Raw genomic sequence first — 27,857 nt, forward strand, 5'->3', positions numbered from 1 at the left:
TGTTCTATGGCAAATGCTAATCAAGCTCCACGGTGTCAGGCAGTGAGCACAGGATCCACTTGAGGATGTCAGGCCCTCAGACCACTCTCATTACATCTCTTTCTGATTGTTTGGTCAGAGACATTCACACCAGTGGCCTGCTAGAGGCCATTTTGTAGAGCTCTGGCAGTGCTCATCCTGTTCCTCCTTGCACAAAGGAGCAGATAGCTGTCCTGCTGATGGGTTGAGGACCTTCTGCAGCCCTGTCCAGCTCTCCTGGAATCTCTTCCATGCTCTTGAGACTGTTCTGGGCAACACAGCAAACCTTCTGGTAATGGCATGCATTGATGTGCCATTGTGGAGGAGTTGGACTGCCTCTTCAACCTCTGTAGGGTCCAGGTATCGCCTCATGCTACCAGTAGTGACAGTGACCCTAGCCAAATGCAAAACTATTGAAAAACAGTCAGAAAACACAAGAAGGGAATAAAATGTCAGTGGCCTTCACCTGTAAACTCATTCCTGTTTTGAGGGGTGTCTCATTGTTACCCCTCTAGTGCATCTGTTGTTAATTTTATGAACACCAAAGCAGCTGAAACTGACTAAAAAACCCCTCTTTTACTTACTTGACCAGATCAGTATCCCACGTTTGATTGATTTGATGCAATACTTAGATTAAAAAGTGTTCCTTTAATTTTTTTGAGCAGTGTATTTTTTAAAACACAACCCCCTTTTCGTCATAAACAAGCCAAAGATTTCATTTATATTTTTGTCCTAACAAATGTCACTCGTTGAAACTATATGAAAGATCTGGATTTAACGGAGGAATCATACAGAGGAATAACTGTTTTTGTAAACCATGCTGTCTTTGTTTGGTGTTAAAAAAAAAAACAAGCAGGATATTGAAATTCCAATGTGTAAGTTGAAATTGATTTAGAATTATAACTTATTTAATAGAATTTGAATATTCTGTTATACTAGCTTTCATTTTCTCTCTTTTCTCTTAAAAAAAGAATAAGTCTAGAATAATATATAATGGATATGAATCACCACCCATTAATTAGAAGGAGCAGTTTATGGTTCTTGTTTTCCATTTCATTTGTTCTTTTGCTCTTTTTACAGATACAGCCCCTATGTGCTATGTAACATGCTATAAACTAATTGTTTTCCTAGATTTAGTTTTTGTTTTGTTTTTGAGTAAATCATACAAGAACTTTACAAACATTTGGAAAAGTATGAGCTGAGTCAAAAATGTGATTAAAGGTTAATTAAGCAAAACATTTGACAGTCTTATGTATGCTGGGTTATTCTGAGTAATACCCCTAAATAATTAAATTCAGTACCCAGCCATAGGATAAAATATTAGGGCCAGCTGCAGTGCAGTAAATGTAAAGCACTGAATGTCTCTGCATGCTGGCAGTGCCTTCAACACAGTATCGGCATCTCTGAACAATAGAATACTTAGAAATGTACCTTTTTAAGAAATAATTTCATCCCCTTATATGTCTCTGTTCCAAGAGGACACTAGATCACGTTATTTGTTCTTTTAAGGTTTGATGACACTGCAGAGTCACACTCAGAGAATGAGCATAAATACATTGATGGTCATCGAAGCATAGTGTCTAAAACAGTGTGCTCTTTATTTCACAGTAAGGGGTTGTGTTGACTGTACTGACTATTCTGTGTTTAGGCAGAAAGCACAAAAGCAATTTGACAGGTTGCAGGAAAGCAGTTGATGATGTGAGAGTTTTTAATCACCAATATATGTTGTATTCTTTCTGTCTTATGGCATTTACTTGATATAGCTGAGGGAATGTGGTCTCATTCAAAATTCCTTTAAGGTGGCAGATTCTAAGTATATGTGACTAAGCAAAATAGTGAGAGACAGATGCTTCAAAGGTGAGATATGCTTCCATTGTGAGACAGTAATTATTTCCATTCATCCTTCTAGTATCCATACACCGCTTAATCATCATTAGAATCATGGGGGGCTGGAGTCTATCCCAGTGGACTTACGATGAAAACACCCTGGACAGACTGCTAATCTATCACAGGGCTATGCAGAGAGGCAGACAAGCACGCTCAGAATTACCAATTAACCTCAGCATGTGTTTGGACTGTGGGAACATGCTAACTCCATGCAGAAAGATTCCAGACCCAGGTAGGGATGTGAAACGGGGATCTTCAAAGTGTGAGACAACAGTGCTAACCACCAAACCACTGTGCAGCCCGTAATTATTTCCAATACAATAAAATTTCAGTTGAACATGTAGCACAGATAACCAGGATACTCATAGAGAAAGCACTAAAGCTTTGGCATGTTGGTGTCCAAACCCATAAGTTTTGATCAAAGCACTGAACCGTGTTTCTTCCTCACATGAAAAAGATTGAGTCATTTAAGCCTTTATTTCAGTCTTTCAGTGCACACTGCTGAGAATAGCTCAATGAGATCTGAAGACGTGAGATGTAGTTTAAAGATGTGAGGTTTTAGTTTACTTACATTTCATTCCCACAATAGGAGAAAAGGACAATATAGCTCATTTCTTTCCCCAAACAAATGTACCAGTACACATGCATCCATGTATAGCCGTCATCTGGGTAGATGGTAGTTCAGATAGGAGTGCTGCTATACAATGAGTTACTTAACTTCCAACACACTAATTCCAACAGCAGATCTTCCTAGATGTTTTTTCCTGCATGGGTGGTGGAATACTGTGCTTATTTCCACTTTACAGGACTTCATACTTCTACTACATTACATTTAAAAAAAGACTAGTATTGTATGTTTTACTCCACTTTTTTGACAGACATTATCTTCTGGTGTCTTTTGCATTTAGTATTTGAAAAAAAAATGTTTGTTTTTTTTCATGAAAATCAATAAGGGCATTATGTAAATAAACTGGAATTTAAAGGGTTCAAATTTCAAATATTTGGTAGTTATGATCAGGACTGGTGTTACCAACTCAGTGAAAGTGGAAAAAAATGAATAATACATAATATTTTTATGGCTGTGTTTTTGACATTTTTTTGTTTTGTTTTGTGTCCTCTTAGGTCCTGGGTGTAAGTTTTTTTTAAAATTAAAAATCTGACAATGCATAAAAAAGAATAATGCATCAAAACATTTAAAAGTTAAATGATGTACATTTCACTCCACTTTATTTAACATATATTACTTTTGAGACATAAAAAACAGATAATGAGCTTAAAAATACAGTTTCAAAATATTCTGAACATTATGTCTTGTTATATGTCAGCTGTCTGTGAATTGTTGCAGTTCCACCAAATACTGACCTTTCATCTTATAGTTTTGATGAAGTTTGTTTACACTAATGTATTAGCTACTTTTATTTAGGGTCAGAACACTTGTATAACCACTGTCTTGGGTAAAAATACATTCAGACGGGGTTGTGATGAGCATATGTCTTTGCTTTTGTGAAAGCTGTGCTCTGTGTGTGTACAGATTGAAATGGTGGAAATGCACACTTGTTGCTTTGTAGGACTTCAGATTTTCCCCGGTGATTGTGGCCTGAAAGTCAGTCTGGAAAAGTCTGAAAGGGACGGTGGTCAGGAACATGCTGGGCGCTCAAAGAGTGACCTCTACTGTACGGATCGGCCTGAATGCTCGTCCGTGTCAGTAGTTCTGACGCACTGGTTGGTTTTACGACGGTGTGCTTACACAATGACAGTTTCCGTCAGTTTGACTTGCGGATCGTGACCGCGTTGATCAAGCTGCTTGTTTCGTTTACGATTTCGGCTAAAACGTCATTTTCATCTATTCAGATCATCCACCGACATCGACGACTACCCCAGACGCAGAAACAGACAGATTTCCGAGATCGGCACAGGCTGTGTTTGCTGCAGTGAAACTCTGAGTTTCCAGCTCGAGGCCCAGCGGAGAGCTCGAGCGGCGGCGACTCCGAAAAGTTTGTTGTTGTCACGTGACGCGAGACGAATGTGGCGATAAAAGTTTGTGTATATAGTAAAAGTAGGTGGCATACTCCTTCATCCGAACACACTCTACACCGTTTTCACCGCGATGCCTCAACCAAAGTCCCGAAAGATCGCCGTTATAGGTTACCGGTCCGTAGGTGAGTACAATGTCCGTAAGCTCGTGGACCGCTAATGTTGGTGAGCTAGCAGGCTAACAGGCTAACGTCCTGGCTTTGTTTTCCTCCGGAGCGACAACAGCAACGCTAGCTTACCTTTGTTCATGTTTCGTTGTGTTACGTTTGTTTGCTGCGCAGTTTGCTGTTAAACCAAACCGAATTCAACCTTATCCTGCTGCACAGTTGTGGCCATATGGTACTAAATGTGCCATGAGGGTGAAAATAAAGTTAGCTCAGCCGGTGGTCTACTGGTAGAGAGCCAAGTGATTTGTGCCTCGAAACTTTACGTCTAGCACGTTAATCACAACACGTATAATGTCCAAAAGTGGACAGAAATCAACCTACAGCCGTGTTTGACCTCTAATGAAGCCACTAATAGTTATTTATATTCTAAAATCTTCTCGTGTGACCGGTGTTGCTCCCGTTTTTTTTAGTAACTCATCAAACTTTGTGGCCCTCCTGGGATTATCATTGTGTTTTCCATTCGAGTAAGCACAGTGTCTTTTATCAAGACACCGTAAACTCCTTTCTTTTAAAATATATTTTTCTTTATAACTTTTGAAGAGAGTTTCACCCCTTTTCCAGATGTCATAAATTCTATAAAAATATGTACAATTTTTGAGATTCAGCACCTGGACTGCTTTGTTTGACACTGCAGCAGTTTATTTTTATAGAAAGAACACAGAAATTTGAGAAAGTCGCGAATTTTGGTATCGATAAGAGGAAAAATATGCAAACAGAGACAAAAACATTAGGGCCTCACCATACTGAAATAAAATAGCATTGCAAAATGTAGTTTAGATAGATCTTGTGATATGAACAAAATATAGCAATTTTCACCAGATGACTTGAATACTTGTGTTATATATAATAATTAGTCTTACTGGTATGTTTGGGTACATTTTGTAGGGGAATGATCTGCATTGAAAGTTAAAAATACTTTAAATATACACATTTACATTGCTGATTATTGTGTCAATTATGATCTCAATTAACTGATTAGTTGTATGGTCTCTAAAATGTAAGAAAATGTGAATTGGTGTTTCCCAAAGACCATGAGGACATCCTCTTTTGTTATGTTCAGTTTACTGTCATAGAGGACCAAAGACACCAGAAAATATTTAAAGTTAAAATGCTCTAATCTGATTATATTCACTTTTCAAAAAAACTTAAATTGATTAATTGATAATCAGAATAGTTTGCGATGAATCTAAGAGTTGACAACCAAAAGATCAATAGGTAAATTTATAATTAAAGAGTTTTCGCTTGCCATGCACAGGTTTTTGGTTCCAGTTAAACTAGACAAATTAGTTATGTTGCCAACAACTGGCAACAAAACGGTACCAAAGGGAGACCTGCCTGTCAGTGTCATCCTTTCTGTCACCAAAATTGTTTCCATAGAACTGACATGGCGTTTCTTTTTGCAACCAGATTTTCCTTTTCAGTGTTTGTGACCATTTACTGTGCACAAGCATGTCAACAAATGAATTAAGAATTCTGTTTAAAAAATTGTAAATTATGTTCTATGAGACAGACTTATCTTGTAGATTAGTCATGGAATATAAGACCTGTAAGTTTTTTTTGTTCTGTCAAGCAGCGGTAGACTTTGCAGTCTTACCCCACAGATATACATAATTGTACAATTTTTTTATTGTGGTAGAATAAAGTTCATTGACCTGGACTGTCAGTATGTGTCCTTTCCTGTCGAATCACAGAATCAGAGAGATTTTAGCACACAAAAATGACCGCTATCAAAATATGTGACCTTATCTCAATACCACAAAGGCACCATCTTTTGTAACAGCTGTCAAAATAAGGAATAAATTTGTTATGAACTATGAAACACATTTTCTGTGGCAATACTGCTCACATTCCTGGTTAGAGCCCAAGATTTTGCGTAAAAGTTGCTATGATATAATGTGTTAGAATGTTTTGGAAGTTTTCACAATAAGTTTTTAAATCATTGATAAGGCACCACACTATAAATGAGATGATTTAAATGATGCTTTAGAGTAAACAACCATGTTATGTTTCTTTTCTTCGCACAGGAAAGTCATCTCTTACAATACAGTTTGTGGAAGGACAGTTTGTTGACTCCTATGATCCCACCATTGAAAACAGTAAGTGTCGTCATTCAATTGTTTGTCAGACATTACAGCAAAGAAAATCATACTGGATTTGGCTGACTGTAAAATTGTACAACTAATTCCTCCTCTCTCTCTCCCCCCCCCCCCCCCCAAGCCTTTAACAAAATGGTCAGTGTGAATGGCCAAGATTTCAATCTTCAGCTAGTTGATACAGCTGGACAAGTGAGTAGTCAGTCTACTACCATGACGAATACTTTGACTTCCTCTTGTGTTTCATCTACACTTTTGTGTGTTAAATCCAAATTTTTTACATTTCTCATTGCTGACATTATGACATGAACTCTGATTTCTGTTCTGTACCTAAATACATGTCATTTTGTAGAAGCTGACACTTATATTTTTTGAGCCTTTTTTGATAATGTTGTAAACCTTTGATGCGCAGTGTGGGTCAGGAAATACCCATTATCCATTGGATTTGGGTCACTTTTGACCCATGTTGTTAATTGGTAACAATATTAACATTGAACTACTTCTTCTCTGTTTTAGGATGAATACTCAATTTTCTCACAGTCCCACTCAGTGGACCTCCATGGCTATGTCCTCGTCTATTCAGTGACTTCCATGAAAAGGTAGGTGGATGTTGTGTTCCCCATCTGTGTGAATAAGGCACATACAATTAAAAGTCACTCTATTTTGGATTTTTTTAAAAAAAGCTTTGTTTCTTAAAAGTGATGCCGTCACTGTGTTTTTGTGCATTTAGATTTGGCCATTAAGGGTGTTGATAATACAGTAATTTTAAAGCACAAGAATGCAATCCAATTAAATATAATAATATTACTAGGTTTATGTTATTTTCTGTTGTTATTGGAGAGACATTGAATTAACTTCACTGTTCTTTTCAAGGCTGTAGTTTTTATATTCAGCTGTACCAGATGCCTACTTGCTCATCGTATTATATTTTTGTTATATATATATTTTTAAACATTATAGTAAATTAGTAGTTACTGGCTACTCTCAGATCAGTGCCTTAAATTGCTTTGATGTTTGTCTTCTCAGTTTTGAAGTTGTGCAGGTGCTGCACGACAAGCTGCTAGACATGGTTGGGAAAATTCAGTAAGTTTGGTTTGTTGTTTAGATTTCTGTGTTTCCAGAATGTGTTTTTCCTCAAGGCTTCTTTTTAACCTGGATATTCTCTGCTTAGGGTTCCAATTGTTCTCGTCGGGAACAAAAAAGATCTCCATATGGAAAGGTAGTAGAGATGAAGTCCGTAGAATGTAAACTACTTATCTTGTGTTGTTACTACCAGTTTCAACTGACATTGTTTAATTCAACATTGTTCAACATTCCACCTTAGTTAAAGTAAAAGCAGCTTAAGGAAAAATGTTACATTTCTTGGTGTCTTATAAGAACAACAAATCCAGCAATGAGGTGATCTCAAATTCCTCCGTACCACAAACCTCCAAAAACTACCTAAACACCAAAAGCCACATAGATGTAGCAGGTGGCTACAATCTTAAATCGTTTTTCAAGTCATATTAGTACAATGGTAAATGAGTGGTTTTGGTATTTTCCTTTTATTTGTAGACAGTTACAGACATATAGAGTCTTGTCAGTATTGTACTTTCAAAATAAAGCTCATTTTTTTCCTTCTGTTCTCAGACAGTCCGTTACAACAATGCTCTGGATCAATGTGTGCATGTCATATAGAAGCAGCTCTCTTTTCATCAAGTGTCTATTTGATGTTTTTCCCAGGGTTATCAAGCCGGAGGAGGGAAAAAAACTTGCTGATTCCTGGGGTGCCGCGTTCATCGAGTCCTCGGCCAAGGAGAATGAGGTAATGATGGTATCACTGGGAATACTAATTATGGATGTCATCTCATCGTTGCGGTCCACAAATTGTTTCTGGCACAGAATCTCACTCTGATGACAATATTCTTGCAATGCAGACTGCTGTGGAGGTTTTCAAGCGGATCATTTTGGAGATGGAGAGAGCTGACGGAAATGCACCCCCAGAGGAGAAGAAGTGCGCTGTGATGTAAATGTGTATCCAGGACATCAGTAAGCTATTTACTGAAGACAAGAGGCACAACTTCACCAGCTTGCCAATCGTGACCTCACCAACACCAAGACACTGCAGTGGAACCTTTCTGCTCCATTGTGATACCAGATTGAATTACATAGCAAAGCAACTGCTCAGACAGTTGATAAACTATCTCACTAATTTTCACCACAGGGAGAAGTTTCTAAGAGCAGGAAAATATCTGCTCTGAGCAAAGAAGCACTTTCAGTGAACACTTTCTTTAATATTGAAATGTAATCCATGGCTGGGCATAATCTTGATTTTTTTTTTTTTTTTTGAGTTCAACCAAATGATCAGAAAACAAAATAAGATTGCCAAACTTTTTGGTTCAAATTTATTGCGTTATTTTTATTTTTTTTTTTTTTTTTGAATGTTTGAAACATCATTGGCTCATGTCTAGTAACTCTTTGAGTAGTTGAGTTAATGCTCAGTGAGGGCTGGTTAATAACTTTTCTAAGGACTGTTGTTTCATTTCAGCAGGTCTTTTTCACAGTGATGCAGAGTCACAGTTCACATTGCTTTAAATGTGTTAAAACTGTTACCATTTCTCACACATGATGGATTTCCTTCAGCACTCTGTGATGAGATTTTACATAAAAAAAATCTTACTGTGCTTTCACAGTTCTCACTCTAGTGTTTCTATCGACTCATTTTCAGGTACCTTTCACCAATGAACTGCGGAGCTGTGTCTTCATGATGGAGGAATCTGTTATTGTGTATTTAACAACTTCCATTTTAAGCTCTTCTGCTAAGCAGACCAACCTCCATTGTTTCTACAATTTCATTTTTCCTTATTAACTGTAATAAAGATGTTATCTTATGGACAACACTGAGAGAAAAAAATTAGTGTAGATTGGAATAGATCCTTACTTCTTCCTTCCCAGTTATGGCATTTTTATACAATATAAATAGAATAATAGAAATTGATTTGGTACTGTTGGTTATATTTTGAGTGATGCCGGTTTGCGCTCCCTTCCATAAGCCTAAGTAGAGTACATGCATATATTTGCATTATAATTATGAACATTGTTGAGTTTCAGTTTTAAAATTACATTTTAACATTACAGAAGACTATTTAAGTGGCTGAAGGCCACAGAGTTAGTGTAGTCATTTTTGAACTCATGGTTTTGATCTGGTGGTTCATTCAAGCTTGATGAAATAAAGTCAGAATGGCATGCAGCCTGTTTAATTCTTACAGTGGACTTGCATGGTCACTGTTAGACCCCTAATGACATGTTCTTCAGAGATCCTGTAACCTTACAAAGATGTGACAGACTTTGAATTTTCCCCCATAATCCTCATGTTGTACCTGTAGTAGATAGTTGTAACTTTTTATCAAGTGTTTTGCTGAGTAAGTAGTTGATCGATGGATGATTGATGATGGTTGAATAGAAGCTGGTGATGCTGTGTCTTGTGCCTTACAGTCGTTCAAACTCCCTCATCTACTTCCTTTCATGACTCAAGGTGCTCTTAGGGTTGTTTTTTTTTTTCCTTCTATTGACTTGACACCATGGGTGCAGGTGTTGTGCACCTGAACACCAATATTCCCTTGTGGGTCAATGTCGATTCAGAAATCTTGCTGTAAACAGTTTTGTATATAAATAAATCTGTTACTCATTTGATGTGTCTGCTGGTTTTGGCTGCGTTCTTTAGGTTGCTTAACTTTCTTTTTTTTTTTTTTAGATGTGCAATCTTTTTAAAATATCAATGAAAGGATAATAAAGTCAAACATTGAACATGAAGTTAATATTGAAAGATATTAAAATTCAAATTCTGGTTTGTAATTAGTGAGTATAAGCTTAAAGTATTCCACCTCTCCACTAATTTTACCACTCTTGTTGTATTGAGGTTGGGAGCAAAACACAAACAAATACAGTATAATGTAGAAGACAGCAGTATGAAACTCAAAGTACAAACAGATGGTGATAGGGAAATAAATAGTCAAAATCAGAACAGACTATTGCCTGAAAATCTGCAGACTGTGTTGAGATTAGCCAGTTATCACAGAGTTCATCTGATTTTACCACTTGATTTGTACATACTCCATTAGAGCAGATTCTAATGTGAGTGTGGAGTCAAAGAAATCTGTAGAGAAGGCGAAGAAATTGTATATGAACCAAAAAAATTTAACAATAAAAACTTGAAAAGTAATGTTTGTGGTTACTATTTTGTCACTGGTTTTGTGTTTATATGTGTTTTTGGTGCGTTCGTTGAGGCACACAAAAGTTGCTTTCAGGGAAAACAGAAATATTGCAAATATACACTAAAATACCTCAACAAATAAATGATAGACAGTAGCAAAAAGCCAAGTTTTACTGAATGTGGCTCACTGACACGACACAGGTTGATGTAGCACAATAATAACAAACTGGGTTAATGGTTATCAGAATCAGAATCACTTTATTCATCCCCGAAGGGAAATTCAGTCACTTAGTTAATTCAGTCGGTTAGTGTATGAATGTACACATTATCCTCATAAATACTGAGATGGATAGTATACATCCATACAATACAAATGTATTACGGTAACACTACGTGTATTACGGTAACGCCTTGCATCCATTCATGTTGCTCATTTTAAGTTATAGCGGAAGACTTGGTGCCTGTACGAGGTCCTGCCATTTGTACACAAACCCGGCTACAGAAGAGGAGGCGACTCAATTAATGGAATATGGAGTGTGTACGTTATCTTACTGTGTTTTGTACATATAGACAGTTTTCTAACCCTCAGCTTGCAACTAAATTAACTAACCTGACTTTCTTTAGCATGCTAACAGTAGCAGCTAGCTAGCTAGCTAATTCTTACTAGAGCAGTTCTGGGGGTAACTCCCCAGTTAGTGAGGTTAGTCTACCGTCAGGAAGTCACGTATTTTTACCAATGAATGTAGCCATGGTTTCAGTCAAGGTACCGGTGTATATTTTGCACTAAAATTAGACAATATGCTACATAAATTCTCGCCGGGGTGACTGACGTAAAGTCACCTCGGCTGACTCTTTAATGTCAACAGATTGTGACGCTAGTTAAATACGCTGCGCTCATGGTGCTTTTGTAGTTTAATACAAAGTGTCGCTATTCAAGTTGCACCAGATTTCAACAGGGTCAGTTTCACAACCCTGTGTCGATAAATTGTAATCGCATCTGGGCCGATTGACCTGTGTAAAACAGCGGTTACTTATTGCGTTACAGCGTTTACACTGTTAGATGTTTAACCAGCTAGCTGACAGCAGTGTTCTGCACAGTTAGCTGCATCCCACAAGTGAAGTCTTGAAAAATACAACAACTCTTAACTTTCTTGGGTAATAGTTCTGCACTTGACCAGTTAATGTGACGACTGGATAATCAGACATCTTGTTTGTGTACTTTAGTGCTCTTTTGATATTTTCAGCATCAATAACGGTATTTCCTAAGTTACATGAAACTTTTACTTTACGTTGCACGTTAATCTAATGTATTCATTTCTCTACTAATCACTTAACCTCACCTAAACCCTATTATTAATCCTAAATATGACTGTTATCTATGCATCATTATACATAATCTAACCATATCTGGGGTTATGACTAAGAAACATTTAAAACTTTGTGGCCAAAGTTTCACTTGAGGCTGCGGTAATTTGTTCCATCCATAATCATTATGGGATCGATATTTTAGCCATGCTGGCAACTACTCATTTATGTTAATCATTGTACTTGGGAGAACACACAAATAAACTGACTTTTAATGGCCTTTGTCTTTTCCTTTCAGATTCCAGTAAGCATTGATGATCTTGAGGGTAAAAAGGACCCAGTTGTAGAAGGTAAAGGACTTATATTAGTCCCATGAGACTACAAAACAGAAAAGAGCATGTTTAAAAACAGTGACAAAGGATTGCCCTCAGAAGTTTGTCTGTCATATTTTTCCAGACCCAGAGCACAATGTGTACACAAGGTTTATGAAGTCCCACCGTTGTTATGACCTTGTGCCCACCAGCTCCAAATTGGTTGTGTTTGATACTTCACTTCAGGTAAAACAAAAGCCTAAAATTATAGTTAATTATATTCAACTTCTTCTAACAGAGACTAATGTTGTTAATTAATCTTTTAGGTGAAGAAGGCATTTTTTGCTCTTGTTTCTAATGGAGTAAGAGCAGCCCCTCTGTGGGACAGTAAGAAGCAGTGCTTTGTTGGTAAGATTAATTCTCATTTGGCTCTGTTTTTTTAACCTTCAGAGCAAAAATAAATGAAGTTATGGACTGATTTAATGCCCCTGTTTCTGTTCTGCAGGTATGCTAACCATCACAGACTTCATTAACATTCTTCATCGTTACTACAAATCCCCGTTGGTAAGAAGGTCATAGTATTTGAATAGATGGATTAAGTAAATCTGCAACTTAAAATGCACAATTATTTAGTTACAAGGTTTTGAAAATATGTTGCTGACTGTGCCCCATATCACCTTTCCCTTTGCATAAATAACCTGTTTTGATTTAAGTGTTTGTTCCTCAACCTGCTCTGTTGCTGTGATCTTTCAGGTTCAGATATATGAGTTAGAAGAACACAAAATTGAAACATGGAGAGGTGAGAATGTTTCATGAATACAGAATGCCATTCACTCTGGTGTTCTTCAAGGTAAATTGAATTGTTTGTCCTTTTTTTCCAACAGAGGTGTACCTTCAAGACTCTTTCAAGCCTTTGGTTAGCATATCTCCCAATGCAAGGTGAGTAGAACTCGTGCTTACAAGCATCTTGATTTTGTTGTTTTCAGTCAGACTTCACTTTTCTGAACGTGTGAGTGACTATGAAGTAGTTCTGAAGAGTTCCTCCATACTTAATTCTAAGAGAACTGGAGTTTTGTTTTTAACTTTAAAATGTAATGAATATGCACGATACACTACACTTTTACATTTCTTTCCACGACAGCATCAACTGACAAAATTGCAGCAATATTTCCATTTTATTTTATGCTATTTTTATTTCTCTCACAACTTGCTGTGTCTCTTGGAGCTTGATAAAATCTTGAAAAACCTCTTTGTGTCACAGTTTGTATGATGCGGTATCGTCTCTGCTGAAGAACAAGATCCACAGATTGCCTGTTATCGACCCCCTGACAGGAAACACACTCTATATTCTCACACACAAGAGGATTCTCAAGTTCCTGAAGCTATTTGTAAGTCCCCTGGGCCTCTCTCCTTACTGCTTACTGGTACATTAAGTACTTAAAATCCAATGCCATTGCGTTTTTTTCTGTGTGTACACGTCTGATTGTAACACTGTAGATGTGTAATACAGAGCAGTTACTGTTAAGGAAACAGTATATTTTTAAGCTATTCAAAAACCATCCAGTTCTCCTACAGTTTCCATCATGTGTGAACTCTTTCTTGTTTCTGTTTTCAGATATCAGAAATGCCAAAACCCTCGTTCTTGAGACAAACTTTAGAGGAGCTGAACATCGGGACATTCCGAAACATAGCAGTGGTCCGTGCAGACACACCGCTGTACACAGCGCTGGGTATTTTCGTTGAGCAGCGAGTGTCTGCGCTCCCTGTTGTGGATGACAAAGGCATGTCGACTGGTTGAAATGATTTCCTTGTTATGTTTGTGTTAAGCACCAGGCTCGACTTGAACTTTATGCTCCTGTGTGTTTTCTCTCTCTTGCAGGTCGTGTGGTGGACATCTACTCAAAATTTGATGTTATAGTAAGTTAATAAATGTAATGTTGCAGTCTTGCCACCGTGGTACAACAGTGTCATAGTGTCCTGCTGGTGTTTGGTACTCTAAGACTCTCTGGACACATTCTTCTTAACACGACAACTTAAAAACAATACAAAGTGGACGTGTTATATCTCAAGGCCTTGTCTTTGTACAGAACCTGGCAGCAGAGAAGACATACAACAACCTGGATGTGACAGTGACCAAAGCCCTGCAGCACCGCTCTCAGTACTTTGAAGGAGTGCTGACCTGCAACAGGCACGAGACCCTTGAGGCCATCATCAACAGACTAGTGGAGGCTGAGGTGAGAAGTAGATGTCAGTACGTGTGACCAAGTGTCTGTCACTTGTGGCAGCTTTACACCGACTGTAAGATGCTATAGCTTGTAGTTTATTCCTCCACTCTTTCAGTTCCTCAGTTAACACAAGCTAAAAACGGATTATTGCATCTTATATTTTATTTAGTGGTGGATAGAAATGTGATGTAGTGAAATCAGTGTTCTTTAGCAAAACATGTACATACTTTCACCCTCCAGTGTTTCATGACTACACTGAAGCACTGTTGTAAAAGACTGACCTCTATTCAAGTGTCTTCTTTTGCTAAGCCACCAAGACATAAGAGCCAGCCACCATTCTGGCGTCTATCACCCCCATCTGTCATTTGATTTGAAAAAACTCCGAGCTGCCTTATCATTAGCTGTCGCAGGTGCTGTTTGTACACACATTGCCATGTACTAGACTAGTTTTTCTACTCATTCCTTTGGCTGCAGTAGAATAATATTTTGCAGAGATGAGAGTAACACGATTGTGTTCCTGTGTGTCGTCCAGGTGCACAGGCTGGTGGTGGTAGACGAGCAGGATGTGGTGAAGGGAATTGTCTCCCTTTCAGATATCCTCCAGGCACTAGTGCTTACTGATGGAGAAGAGGGTAAGTATCAGCAACTTCATATTTTAGGAAACACAGTAATTTTAATCTGTTCTATTGTTTTGTAATTTGGTAAATTTGGTGATTATTTGATTTTTATTTATTTTTTCCCCGCAGGCACAGCTTGAGGAAGTCGCTCAGACATAGGAAAGCTACACATTAGGATGAGGCTGAAGCAAAGACGAACGGAGCAGGGATGTGAGAGGGGAACTATAACATTATAGTGAAGTGTCATCCATCCATGTCCTTTAACATTCACACATGAAGACTTCTTCCTTTCTGCAAAAAGTACACCGAGTTTTAGCAGTGCCGCAATATATTACTGTAGTAGTGCAGGACACACAGAACCTCCTGTAAATTGAGCCAAATTCAAAGAGAGCCAACAAAGATGTAAAAGCACAAGAAACCTGCAACGAGGAGCTGTAGCCACAGAGAATAACCCAGCACCGTTCCACCTCTGTGGCTGCTGTGACGATCGGCATAGAGGGGCAGATTAGAAATGTATTCCCATTTATAAAAGAATCAGTTAGCTTCTGAGGGGAAACTGATTTACCTGGGCTGCGTTTTGTTGGCAGCCTTTTGTTTGTATTATCTGTAAGCACATCAAACGTATCTGAGGGTAATTTTAACCTCTGTAGCTTCAACAGATCGACATTCAGTGTGTGTTGTTTTTCTGACACATTAGACATTTTCCTGAGCCTTGATCTGTGTGCAAATGAGTCGTGTAATGTCAACCAGTTTAAATGATCTTGTTATTCCTAATTCAGTTAGCTTGATTATTTAAATGCAGGCAGGGAATCGAACTGTTTATCTTTTAACTTCAGCCACGGCACTCTTCCAATTTGCAAACACATATTGACTAATAACTGAAGTGTCTTTATTTATGGCTACATATTGCACATGCAGTAAATGCATACAGAACAGCCACTCAATACCTTTGCACTGAGTGTACAATTATCTAGCTTAATTTTTGATTCAAACACTATACTTAGAAGACCTTGGAGCTTAAAAATTGAAAAGGTCTGGTTTAAATCTGTTTCGTGAGTCATTATTATTGCAAGTTTCAGCTACAGTTTTTGCAGTTAGGAGCGTGCTGCGAATTGAAGGGCTCAGAGTTTGATCTGTTGTTGAGCCAAACAGCGAAGTAGCAAACCTGGAACAGCACTTTAGGCTCCTGTGACGCCCTTATCAGTGACGTCTAGAAAACCATTGATGAAAATCATTCATTCTGCTGTTAGAGACGACCTTGATTCATTCTGTATTTTGTTTGAAAGCCCTGCTTCGGATATTTATGGATTTTATGTTTTTCCATTTTGTGTGTTGCTGTCAAGTATAACTGTGTGTAATGGATTGTACATTTAACTCACACACATTTCTGTCTGCCTCTTTTGTTACCCACACTTTGGGTTTAGGCATTATGAGTGTTAAAGGAATTTACTTGTTGCCTCTGTGCTGCAGAATCTCTTTGTTTTTGGAAGTAGTGGTCAATGTATCCATTTTTAGTGTTCTTCTGATTTTATGTGATCGGTGTGTATATTCATGTCACTTTCAGTCAGTGATGATTTCAGAACATCACATATTCTGGGTTTATTCACAGTTTTTGTTTTATGTTTATTCTGTTTAGAGGATGATAAATATCACCAGCATGTCCTTTCCATTTTCTAAAGAGGATAAGTAAAGAACATGTTAGACTTAACTGTTTTGGTAAACATGAAATGGAATATGTACAACTGTATGAAAATGCACCGTTTTTGTACTAATCTGCATTGAGATTTTAATTTAATGGATGAGCAATAAAGGTTCAGGGGTTCAGGAGTGTGCTGCACATGGGGTTAATTGTTAATGATGTCTGTGTAGCATCATATTCTGGGACTTTATTTACTTATGAGATGTTCAGAAAGTAACATTCTGGCTACTTTGGGGTTGTGGAAAGCAGCTGTTACCACTAAAATTACCTTTAAAGTTTATTAGAGAAAAAAATAACCACTGAAATGTACATATCGATGCGTTCGGTTGATACGAGCAACATCAGTTTACATTAAGAGCTCTATGTTAGGCGAACAATTTGTCCATGTTTTTTTTTTTTTAATTTTTAGTGTAGTTTTGGTCTCCACCAACTCCTGGCTATTAGCATTGTCTATGTTTATAGCTGAGAAGGTTAACAATGACACAATAAGCAAAGTGGAACAAAACAATGAGCTGAAAAGAAAAACAGATGCCACATAGGAAAACAACTGTATTTATTCTTCTATATTAGAGTTTACACGATCAACGTCCTGAAGGGGTTTTTACATGGATAGGTTTCATTGTCATAACTGGACACACACACCCACGGTTCTTCCAAAGACGTACTGAGAGGAAAGTATTGGGAAAAAAAGCTTGATTTCATTATGCACTTCTACATTGTAAGGCAAGCGCAACTGTTCAGTGTAAAAATATGGTTCACATTCAGTAAAGCTCCCCAGCATTTCCCACCAAAAACAACAGCATCAAGGGCAGTTTATTCGTTCTTTCAAACATCTTGTGTTTGGATGATTCTAAAACAAAAACAGCGGGTCGGACACAATTGTGAAACAGTGCTGAGACATTTCAGTAGTATTCAATTTCAACGTTTTTTTTCTCCCAGAGATCAAGGGAGACGCCTGATTCTCTTTACGGTTTCCAGTCAGAGGGAGGGTACTGCAGCTGACTGGCATGATTTGTGTAAACATTCTCATTTTCAGTGGTGTGATCCTAAATAAACACCGGAGGCCATGGCCAGAGATGATTCTGAGAACGGTTTGGTTTTACTGCTGTGAGGTCAGTAGTAGTGCACACGTGGCCTTTCAGCCTTTCATAGGGACTCACAGCATACACACTTAAATAACATGGGAACGTCTATACACGCAAACAGTACCTGCAGAATTTGCATAAAACTGAACACAAAAGTGCACCTATTTCCTGAAAACAAACAAACAAACAATGCATACAGTGTTTTATGACAGTGTTAAATTGAAGGAAACAATCTTCGTATCATTTACAGTAATATTACTTGAGATGTCAGAGTATACTTGTACAGAATTCTCTTTACAGATTCTTTCCACCAACTATAAAGCCAGTACAAAAAGTCAACCATTTAAAACATATTTAGACCTAAATTAATTTGTTATAGACACCAGCATCACTTTAAAAAGCTAGTTATGAGCAGTACAGTAGTTATACTTGGCCAGGGAGAGTGAGCCCTGAGGGGAAAGGAACAATGGACATGTAACAGTATAAAAAAAAGTCTACATCAAAATAAACCATCATTCAGATTCCTGGAATCAGTGTGTATTTGGCCCATGTTTAAGATAAGTAGTACTGGCTGCTTCAAAGGAAGAACTAAATGTTGTGTGTGCCAGCTTATCTTAGGAAGCTGAAGCAACATTCTCTCTCATTCTAGGCTATGCACTTATAAGAGCCTATATTGTAGATGTACCGAGGTGCTGCAGGATTCATGTACAATGTTCTATAAGTGTGTCCTGATCAGAAGTCAGTGAATGTTTCTCCTGCTCTACAGCTAACCCTTCATCCTAATGAAGTGTATTTTCATTAATTAATTCCTAAATGAACAAAGAAAAAGCTTGTTGATTCGTAAGCATAAAGAAAACCTGAGTTTAAATCAGCTTATGAGGAAGGTTTCAGGAAAGTGGTCCACAGCTATTTCCTGTCTGGCAAGTCGCCATAATGCCGCAGTGACCGCGTGTTGAAAGTCACTGGGCCGCATTTACACAAAAAATCTCACCGTCTGTCTACATTCCAACATGGTGATTAGCATTTAACTCAATCACACAGCTGTAGCAGAACCAGATGTACTATTTATAAATAAGTAAAATCCCTTTGAGATGAGCCTGTGTGCTGTAGGCGTGGCAGAAAAACCTACACAGTGGCCTCACAAACATTAGATCTACTCATTTAAATAACAGACTGAGCAAGAGTAAGTTAATGCTGCCGCACAAAGACAACAAGCATGAATGCTGCTTGATCAAAGAAATTTTGCAACTGATATTTAAAATATTACTTGGTTAATTACATATTGATTGCATACAAGTTCACAGGAAATCAAAGAATCCTTATTAGTACAGTGTGTAGAAAGGAACAAAAAGGTTCAGGAGGGGCAGCAGTAGCTGAGGACTGGACAGGAAAGGTGTTCTTTGTATTTTGGCTGGGTAAGCGAGGTAGGGTTTGTCAGAAATCAAGTGGCTTCAAAACTGGCAGGAGTATCTGTGGGGCAATATTTTACAAAGTGCCACCCTCTATTAAATTCTCGTACTTTGTGCAGTCTGTGTAGGAGGCCTGACTTCTTCCCGTCAGCGTCCTACAGTCTGAAGGCAGGTCCTGCTCTGCGCTCTGCTGAATCACATAGCTCAGATTTTAATGTCCTCGTCAATGCTGAGCTGGGACAAGGTCTTCTTGATGCGCAGGGCTGTGAGGCGGGCAGCTCCATTAGCATACCAACACTCCCTCATGATTTTACCCATTACTCGCAAGGCCTGAGCAACAGGAAGAAAACACAAGGGTTAGCGATGCAGTACAAATGATAATGATGATGAAACAAATGCAGGTAACCCTCCTGTTGTCTTCATTTACGGGCGCCAAAAAATATTGTGTCCTTGTCTGAAAAAAATACAAAAATTCATCAAAAACATTCCCCCGAATTTGGGGAAAATTCGCAAAACCATCAGAGAGAAAATTCCAATAATTCCTTAAAAGTTTCCTTTAAAAGTTTTATTTTTAAAATAAAATCCTCCAAATTTGGCAAGAAAATTCTTGTAAATATTTTCAAAAAATGAATAAAAATCTTCTAAAAATGAGTAGAAATATCTAAAGTGATTACATATATATTAGTAAAACTTCTAATATTTTCTTAAGAAAACTGACACAAAAAAAAAATCAACCAATGTGTTTTCATACCTCATAGCTCTGCCACCAGTTTGGAATATTGGGTCTTTGATTTTGGTCACACACCACCTTCCTCATCTCCTCTATGGCCGGGTCAGACGGTACCAGGTCATAGTAGGGAAGCTGGTAGTCTTCATGGACACCTGATGAAACAGGACAATGTTGAGGTCAGATCAGTGCAATCATCTCAGATGTTAGCAGTGAGAAAAGAGCAAACAATACAGGTTGAAACAAAAAGAGGAGCACCTCCAGTGTTACAGCGACGGGCAATCTCCCAGTAGACCAGCCCCAAGGCGTAGATATCGGCACATTTGAATGACTCAAAGTGTTTCATGTTGATAGTCTCATCCAGAACCTCTGGAGCCATATACCTGGGAGACAGAAAAACAATCAGGGTTGTGATGATGTACAGAATTTAAAGATATGCTGTGAAACATGTCAAAGATGTCTGTGTGTGCCTGCGTATGTTGAGAAAGACCTCTTAGTGCCCACTCTCTGGTTGGGGGCGATGTCGATTGTGTCTGTGGCAGAGTCATGACGGACAGCCAGGCCCAGATCAGCGATGGCACAGGTGCAGTTCTTCTTCACCAGGATGTTCTTGGACTTCAGGTCTCTGTGGGCGATGCCTGGCTTTCCTATTAAGACATAAAAGAACATAACAGTCACTTGTGAATTCTTACTCTTGTGCACAAAGAGTTTTAAAACATGGCAGTGTTGTATTGCTTTTTTCATTATAAACTAGAAACTGCCAGCATGTTATGTAAGGTTGCTTTTTTGGGCATCAGTCGGCTTGATAAAAATAGAAAACAACCGTCCATTTGTGCAACAATATATGATCAAGTATCCTTTTGTTTTTCATAACAGGTACTTAAGAACGCTCAGCAAAATGGTTTTTAAGGTAACGATGAATATAAGTTTTCATAGATGACAATGTTTACTGCAGAAGTAAATACTGTCAGAATATCTGGACAGAAGGTCAAAGACATTGGCAAACTGTTGTATTTAAAAACTTTACAAATTCCCCACACTGCTACATGTTTTTTTTTAAACAGTTTTAACATGTATTCCCTTCCAAGCTGCCACTTTGGAATTTTTCAGTAATCAGATGCCTCTTTAACAATAAAAAAGATATTTGTAAGTTTTTATCTTTTTCATTTGAGCAATGTTGGCATTCTAAACACTGTGACATATTCTGTAGATAACTCAATCAAGACTCTTGGATTAAATGGAAAAGTTTTATTGTCAACAGTGGATGCTTTGTTAAAGTCAGTGGGTGGGGGAGGCGAAGGAAGAATTGGGTTTCAGAAGAAAAATGTATACAGTCAACATTTAGTCAGAGAAGTCATAAATGTGTTGCGCTACTAGTAGATAATGAATGAACAGATGAAAGGAACTTGACTTGTCTAGACTTGACTTGTCTGGGGTTTGAGGAGTAATTGCTGACTGTGGCTTCACTGGAAAAGAACTCCACAACTAATACTCATTACTTCAGAGACCTAACCACATGGCTGGATGTGATATGAAGGACTGTGCAAAGTTGACAGCCCTTTTCATTGCATATTACCATCAGGAACAATCTGACTGGTTCCAAATTTTTATGCAGCACACCAAAAAAAAAAAAAAACCCTAAACACACAAAATGAGTCGGAAATAACTGTCTTTAGTGACAAAAAGAACAAGAAGTCTTGAAACAGATGGCACGGGCTATTTATCCATAGAATCAGTTTTAAAAGCATCCTCAAACATTCCCACAGTACTCTATATTAGCCGTTCTATCTTCTATGCAGAAAGCCACAAACTTTGTAACACCCTGTTCATCAAAAGTGGAAGCCAGGACAAATAAATGAAATTATACTACGTTACACAATTGTACAAATACTACCTTGTGTTCCAAGAATCTCCATGTGCAGATGAGCAAGGCCGTTTGCAGCCGACAGTGCCAGTTTGATCATTCCCTCAGTAGTGACAGAGTAGCGGTTCAGGTAGTCAAACAAAGAGCCGTACTCATGGTAGTCTGACACCAACCACAGCTGGGTCCATGTGCCATTGTCTACACAACAGATATACAGACATACAGAGATATTCAAGATATAATAAGCTCACTTAAGAATGACTATTTATCATACAGCACACAACCAAACAGCAGCATCCCAAAGGATGTAATTATTTGGCCATTCCGTGATGAGAGAAAGGAATATGTCGGTGGTTCGTACCTTTGTTGTCAGCAGCTATAAAGCCCAAGATGTTTTCATGGCGGAGCATGATGGTTTGATAGATTTCAGCCTCACGGAACCAGGAGCGCTCCTCTCTGGATGAGAAGATCTTCACGGCCACGTCGCCTCCCCTCCATCGCCCTCGCCACACCTCCCCAAAACGCCCCTTACCGATGATCTCCTGCAGCACAATTGTTCTGGCTACAGTCCGCTGGACAAACAGAGGCAGACCTACACAGAGAAAAAGAGGGAATGGCAAAGAGATACAAGATGTCTACTTAAACCATCCAAATTATGGTGAACTACAACAGGAACGTTAGGCTGCAGCTACATTATCACAACTGTGCACTGACCTGAACCTGAACCAGACGTGGACAGATTGTAAATGAGGTCCTGCAGGGACCTGTCTTTGGCCAGGTAGAGGTGTTCACAGGACGGATCCTCCACTTCCAGTCTTTGCCTGTGGTTGTAGGCCCTCTGGTGATAATGATACATCAACACACTCACCAACAGCAGCACACACAGCAGCAGCAGTGGTCCTAAAATCACAGCAACTAGTTCCACCAGCCCCCATGTCCCACCTGGGCCGTAGCCTCCCCTTAGTTCTGCTGATGGCGTCACTGAAAGATAAAAGCATTAGATGGAGTATTAAAATGCAGTGCACACACTAGACAAACACTATTACCTGATGTGAACTGCTTTATCTCCTCGAGGGATGACAGCGCAAAGCTTGTGACTAAGCAGACAATCAGAAAACTGAGCCAACATTTGACTCTTATATTAACCTAGACCGATTCCCAGTGATGTCAAAAGGAAATGTTCAGTTCTCTACACCAAAAAGCTTTTACTGCAAAAAAAACATAAGAAAACCAGAAGTGTTAGATTATGTTAACAGCAAACTAATACAGTAAAAGTGCTTTGGCTTTGTGATGCTTATGACTTCAGCCTTGAGTCAGACATGTGATTTTCAGGCTATAGCTGGTCCCAGTGTGGATTATTCAGGTGGTTATTTCACGATCAACAAACATGCAGACTTTAATTAAAACAACAACAACAATCTATTTATGATGATAACCTTCCATGCTCATTTTAACATGCAGTATTGCACAGTCTGCAGCCTAGATGAGGACATCGACAGTCTGTGAGCGCTTACGCCACCCAAAAAGTAAAGCCATTTTAGATTGAAATCACTCTGTTTGCACCAGGCATGTATTTAAGTAGTTAACAGCTTCAAATTAAGTAGTGTGTTTTTTGGCGTAAAACTGTCCGCAATTTCCCGTCACTAAAGTTCCTCACTGGCATTCTGCTCTCTAAAATATTTTAGGACATGGTACAAAACACCACAGGAAACATTAATCTTCTCAGGAACCATGAGTCACTGAAGAATGCAAGAAACTCTCTACAGACGCTGAGATGCTTTAAATATCAAGTCTGGACTATACTGTGGGTATTTACAGTTTGAAGGAATTAAGTCTCTTCACAGATCTCAACATTAAACAGTGAACAATGGGTAGCTTGCCACATTTTCAGGATTAGTCCACCCACTATCTGCTAGATTAGGGTGGATGATACTTGAAGTAAAGACATGCTTTTTTGTATATTTACCCCAATACATTACACACACACACATTATGATTCAATCAAACCATTGTGACTTCAACACTAAATGTACCTGATCATACACTATATGCAGTGTGACACATGACAGCTCTCACCAGAGGGTATTTTGAGGTCCATGCTATTGCAGTAGTCGGTGTAGCAGCAGTGGGTGTTGAGATAGCCCTCTGCGCTGAGGCAGAAGAATGGTTGTCCAGGGGGCACCAGGCTGTCCCGAGTGATACAGACACGGATGTGCTGCTCTTCGCCATTGTTGAAGAAGGTGGAAGCCATGCAGGCCCCATCGGTCTCACACTGGGAGCCAGTCTTCTGACACTGAGCGGTGGTGCAGTTACACCACAGAGCTGCAAACGGTCAGTAGAAACAAAGCAGTGTCAAATACAATAGGCTGTCTGAAGTGAAAAGTTTAACTTTGATCCGCAGGACCAAAACTGCTTGACAACTTGTCTAAAGATGTGTTTGCACACTCAAATGAAATATAAAGCTGTAGAGAAATGCACAGTTCACAATATGTGCACCAGAAGGCAGTAACAACCAGCAGACTTGTGTCCTGAAACGTAGCATTAGTGCATGTGGATTATATTTTGGTTTTAATGTTTTAAGTGGGAAAACAAAGTATAGTCAAAGGAGACACTTTACCCATGAAACCCAGGAAATGTTTGATTAGGTGTTGATTTGTGGTGTCTAATTGGCAGTAGTTTTTCAAAATCAGCTTGATAGAACAGACATGTTGCATCATTCTGTGATAAAACAAAATGGCGAATATTTTGATAAATATGTAAACCAATTCCTAAAACAGTCCTATGGTATACTGATTAAGAAGTAGTAAACTCTGTATAGAACTGCTGTGGATTTGGCACTAGGGTTCGACTGAGCATTGGATCATACCGATCTAATACTTAGCATTTTTCCTATTATTGATATTGTTAAAGACTTTTAACCAATTTCCAAAATACCAAACTAATTTGAAAATGGGCTACTTTAGCTGTCTGTCGATCATTTCCTGCCCTCAGCACTATGTGATCGGTTACGTGTTGTGAGAAACAGCCAAACCGAAGGGTAAATGCAGAAAAGTTTCTTTTAATGAAACATGTAAAAAAAAAAAACATAAATAAAGGCATTTCAACAGAATTGTGTGCCGGAGTTTGTGTTAATCTACATTATCTACTAACCTTTTATACTAACATTTAATGTTAATGTCAGCCTGCCTTTTGATATTTTATGTTGTAGTATGTAAGCAGCTGAACACTTGAATTTCCCTCGGGATTAATAAAGTATCTATCTATCTATCTATCTATCTATAAACCTAGATTTTCACTTTTGCTATAAATGTATATCAGTTTCAAGTATCGGGTATCGGTCTCCTTAATTACTAATAATCCTATATTTGACACATAACTTAAGTGTGTGTTGCAGCAGTTTGCAGTTTAAAGACTTAAAATGACAATAACAAGGAATACTTATTCAGTAAGTTATGGTTTCTTTAGCATCAGACATCTCCCTTTTTGGCTGCCGAAGACGAATGCGAAAGGATTCATTTGGTGCGTGGGAGGCCCATGTGAGGCTGCTACTTGATAAGGACGGAGAGTAAAATCATACAGCAGAACTGAGATTTAAAGTCTTAGGGAAAATCTTCAGATGAGTAATGTTTTGCAAAGATGAGCTAGAGCGAGAACGGAGGACAGACAGATTCAGGATGGTGTCGGCAAGGTCAGGAAGTAGAGGAAGTGTTAGACGTTGGGCGTGTGAGCCGGCTTTGGGAGAGTTTATGTGAGGCCCATGTAGGAGAAGAGATTAAATGACTGACTGTGAGTGACATTAGACCAACAAGAGACTGAGACTTCCTCCATGAAACTGAGTAATGTTATTAAGACAAAGATGTGGTGTGGCATTCCAGTAACTCTGAAAAAGCTGCCAGTGGATTCCCAGTAGAAAAAGACCTTGCCGGAGTCTGTGTGCTGGAAGTGATCGTTAACATGCAGCTGAGGTGGGGGAACTATAGAGTTAATGGGTTACAACATCTTTTGTGGTACTGACTCACACGATGCCCACACCTACTTGGTAGAAGCTGCTGGTCAGAAACAAAACAGCCACAGGAGGAAAAAGGAAGACAAATGCTGACTAAAGATGAAATAAGACTGACATTTCAGACGTTCCACGGCTACAAATGTCACAACCTTCATCCATATTTGGGGCTGATCGTTTCGTACCACAACGTAATTCAAACAGCAGAAAAAAAATTATGTATCACAAATGGACATCCTTAAAAAAATGCAGAACTACAACCCAGACACTGACCGCTTTTCTTCCACTGTGGTTACAAAGGCCGTAGTAAAAACATTTCAAGTGGTTAAAATAAATCAAAACGGAAAACATGCTTTCTTGTAAAGAACACGACAGCTCGTATCACCACAGGAATTCAGCCGCTTGGTGAATCTTTGTTCATCTTTGCTATAATTTTCCTGTTTTCAAGCCAGACCCAAAAAGCTGTGTTTTCTGACAACATGTCTGACAGCTCAAGCAACAACTTTAAGCTCCAAATATTTAAATAAAACAGAGGGAACAGAATTAAGGTAGTGAAATGTGCGCAAAAATTGCACTGTGTGGGGTTCCAAAGGAATGTGGTGTACAATTACAATGTGTTCTTCACAACACTTCACAGGCTGCAGAGCCAGAAGGAGGCTTTCCACATTTGTTTAATCACTGCTTTGTATTAGGAAGGAGTGATATGAAGATCATGTAATAACAGAAATCTGCATTGTAGCACCTATTTATTTAATTTTCCTGACCGTATTTGGCTCATGCTGTAAATCAGTAACATGATTTCTCAGGATACAAAGATTTCTTTTGTCATACGCAAGAATAAACAAATAAGGAATGCAAGAAAATTCCTAAATTTTTATGTCTGTACATTGACACTGTTAGGTAGTATGCCTATTGTTAGAAAGTAAAAGGGAAAAAATAATAATAAAAAATACTAAACAAACCAACAATGAGGATAGGTATCATCTGAAGCACAGAGACTGAGAAAAACATGATGTTATATAATATATTATTATGAAGTGGAGCACTGCCTTATAGGAACACTAGATGGATAGGATTTTTACATCAATGTGAAGCATAGGTTTTCAGATTAAATAAGTCTAAAGCAGACATTTCCTTCCATTTTTTTGTATGAACAACCAAATGCCACGATATAACATTATTACATAACATCATTACCATTACTGTGATTTTATTTGTTCTGCACAGCTCTACTCTGCTCTCTCAGATAGGAAATAACATCTTTATTAAGTGGAATTATGCTGAAAGTAATACCAATGAAAACTACTCAAGGCACTGAGTGAACACGCCATAAATAAATCATGATTAGATAAACATTATTGACATCTCTGTATGCTCAAACAAAAATATTACATCTACCTGTAGTCTGAGTACATCAACATTTGAGCAGTTTAAAGTCATGACACACAATAATGTGACAGCATCAGTTGTTTAACCAGCATCATTACTGTAGTTTAGGAGAAATAAACAGCAGATACAGTTAGTAAAATGTGTAAATAAGAAGCTCCACAGCGAAGCAGCACTAAGTGAGCTGTTGTGTTTATAGTATACTTCCTGCTTATTCTGACTAAACACTCAGTCAAACCGCTCTTTCTGACTCTCTCGACAGCAGCAGCGTCACGGTGAGACGCACAGCTGTATAACATTGTGTTTAATTGTATTTAAATGTTCGTCCTGTCACAGCAAACTGCGGCTGACCTGGTTTCCTTTCCTGCTGCTAGCTTAGCGGCTAACTGCTCCTCAACAGTGACGGAGCTCCGGAGCTCCGGAGCTTGTCATGAACACAAACAAAGCCGTAAGTTGCTCACCATAGCCGGGTCTGGACAGGACAGTGAGAAGCACCACGACAGCTAACGAAATCCGAAGGTTAGCCATGACCGATACCGACACATTCCCGGTTCATCGCATCGACGCGTTTAGTTTGCTAACGATGGATGAGTCGAGAGGCGTGATGAGGAGGTAACCGTTTACTAACCAGAGCCACCAGCAGGCAGCAACACACACAGGACGGAAGAGGTCACTATCTATCTATCTATCTATCTATCTATCTATCTATCTATGGAGAGTCAACATTCAAAAAGCATTGATCTATATATTTGATCTTTTTACATACTTTCCCCCTATTTTTTCAAGGGGAAAACCCTAAACAAATTAGGAACAAAATTAAGACTGCTTTATTTTC

The 27,857-nt window shown here is 38.5% G+C and overlaps 3 protein-coding genes across 5 annotated transcripts; 2 read left to right on the top strand and 1 right to left on the bottom strand.

Annotated features, from left to right (window-relative positions):
- The first annotated feature begins 3,611 nt into the window (after nt 1-3,611).
- On the top strand, nt 3,612-9,871 carry rhebl1 (Ras homolog, mTORC1 binding like 1). Of its 2 annotated transcripts, XM_051948623.1 has the most exons (9): nt 3,612-4,064; nt 6,131-6,202; nt 6,324-6,391; nt 6,716-6,798; nt 7,226-7,282; nt 7,371-7,418; nt 7,922-8,003; nt 8,116-8,227; nt 8,907-9,871. In XM_051948623.1, exons 1-8 carry the CDS (start codon nt 4,013-4,015, stop codon nt 8,206-8,208), a joined length of 555 nt encoding a protein of 184 aa, XP_051804583.1. In that variant the 5' UTR covers nt 3,612-4,012; the 3' UTR covers nt 8,209-8,227; nt 8,907-9,871. The 2 variants fall into 2 exon arrangements, with proteins under 2 accessions (XP_051804583.1, XP_022046790.1); XM_022191098.2 differs by having other exon boundaries at nt 3,614-4,064; nt 8,116-9,871.
- Nucleotides 9,872-10,785: 914 nt separating this feature from the next.
- prkag1 (protein kinase, AMP-activated, gamma 1 non-catalytic subunit) lies at nt 10,786-16,676 on the top strand. Of its 2 annotated transcripts, none has more exons than XM_022191096.2 (13): nt 10,786-10,929; nt 11,995-12,046; nt 12,153-12,253; nt 12,334-12,415; nt 12,513-12,571; nt 12,761-12,806; nt 12,892-12,946; nt 13,269-13,395; nt 13,623-13,788; nt 13,887-13,924; nt 14,095-14,241; nt 14,765-14,864; nt 14,979-16,676. In XM_022191096.2, the coding sequence occupies exons 1-13, from the start codon at nt 10,921-10,923 to the stop codon at nt 14,987-14,989; spliced, it is 993 nt and encodes a 330-aa protein (XP_022046788.1). In that variant the 5' UTR covers nt 10,786-10,920; the 3' UTR covers nt 14,990-16,676. The 2 variants fall into 2 exon arrangements, with proteins under 2 accessions (XP_022046788.1, XP_022046787.2); XM_022191095.2 differs by having other exon boundaries at nt 10,797-10,925.
- Nucleotides 16,677-17,084: 408 nt separating this feature from the next.
- LOC110949197 (activin receptor type-1B-like) lies at nt 17,085-27,676 on the bottom strand. The gene is made up of 9 exons (XM_022191094.2): nt 27,484-27,676; nt 23,710-23,955; nt 22,348-22,614; nt 21,995-22,225; nt 21,664-21,831; nt 20,260-20,416; nt 20,028-20,152; nt 19,794-19,924; nt 17,085-19,372 (listed from the first exon to the last, which is right to left on the bottom strand). Exons 1-9 carry the CDS (start codon nt 27,548-27,550, stop codon nt 19,247-19,249), a joined length of 1,518 nt encoding a protein of 505 aa, XP_022046786.2. The 5' UTR covers nt 27,551-27,676; the 3' UTR covers nt 17,085-19,246.
- Between the last annotated feature and the right edge of the window lie 181 nt (nt 27,677-27,857).

The sequence above is a fragment of the Acanthochromis polyacanthus genome, chromosome 5 (assembly GCF_021347895.1).
Source record: "Acanthochromis polyacanthus isolate Apoly-LR-REF ecotype Palm Island chromosome 5, KAUST_Apoly_ChrSc, whole genome shotgun sequence".
Classification (NCBI taxonomy): domain Eukaryota; kingdom Metazoa; phylum Chordata; class Actinopteri; family Pomacentridae; genus Acanthochromis; species Acanthochromis polyacanthus.

What these genes read in the sequence shown, in the direction of transcription:
- rhebl1 (XM_051948623.1), top strand. Translation starts at nt 4,013, where the DNA reads ATGCCTCAACCAAAGTCCCGAAAGATCGCCGTTATAGGTTACCGGTCC. An exon ending in TAGTTGATACAGCTGGACAA is followed by an intron (nt 6,392 to 6,715) that starts GTGAGTAGTCAG and finishes TCTCTGTTTTAG; the next exon opens with GATGAATACTCAATTTTCTC. An exon ending in GACATGGTTGGGAAAATTCA is followed by an intron (nt 7,283 to 7,370) that starts GTAAGTTTGGTT and finishes TTCTCTGCTTAG; the next exon opens with GGTTCCAATTGTTCTCGTCG.
- LOC110949197 (XM_022191094.2), bottom strand. Translation starts at nt 27,550, where the DNA reads ATGGCTAACCTTCGGATTTCGTTAGCTGTCGTGGTGCTTCTCACTGTC. An exon ending in GGAGATTCTTGGAACACAAG is followed by an intron (nt 20,417 to 21,663) that starts GTAGTATTTGTA and finishes ATGTCTTAATAG; the next exon opens with GAAAGCCAGGCATCGCCCAC. An exon ending in ACTGGTGGCAGAGCTATGAG is followed by an intron (nt 19,373 to 19,793) that starts GTATGAAAACAC and finishes CCTGTTGCTCAG; the next exon opens with GCCTTGCGAGTAATGGGTAA.
- prkag1 (XM_022191095.2), top strand. Translation starts at nt 10,815, where the DNA reads ATGTTGCTCATTTTAAGTTATAGCGGAAGACTTGGTGCCTGTACGAGG. An exon ending in CTCAATTAATGGAATATGGA is followed by an intron (nt 10,926 to 11,994) that starts GTGTGTACGTTA and finishes TTTTCCTTTCAG; the next exon opens with ATTCCAGTAAGCATTGATGA. An exon ending in TAAGAAGCAGTGCTTTGTTG is followed by an intron (nt 12,416 to 12,512) that starts GTAAGATTAATT and finishes TCTGTTCTGCAG; the next exon opens with GTATGCTAACCATCACAGAC.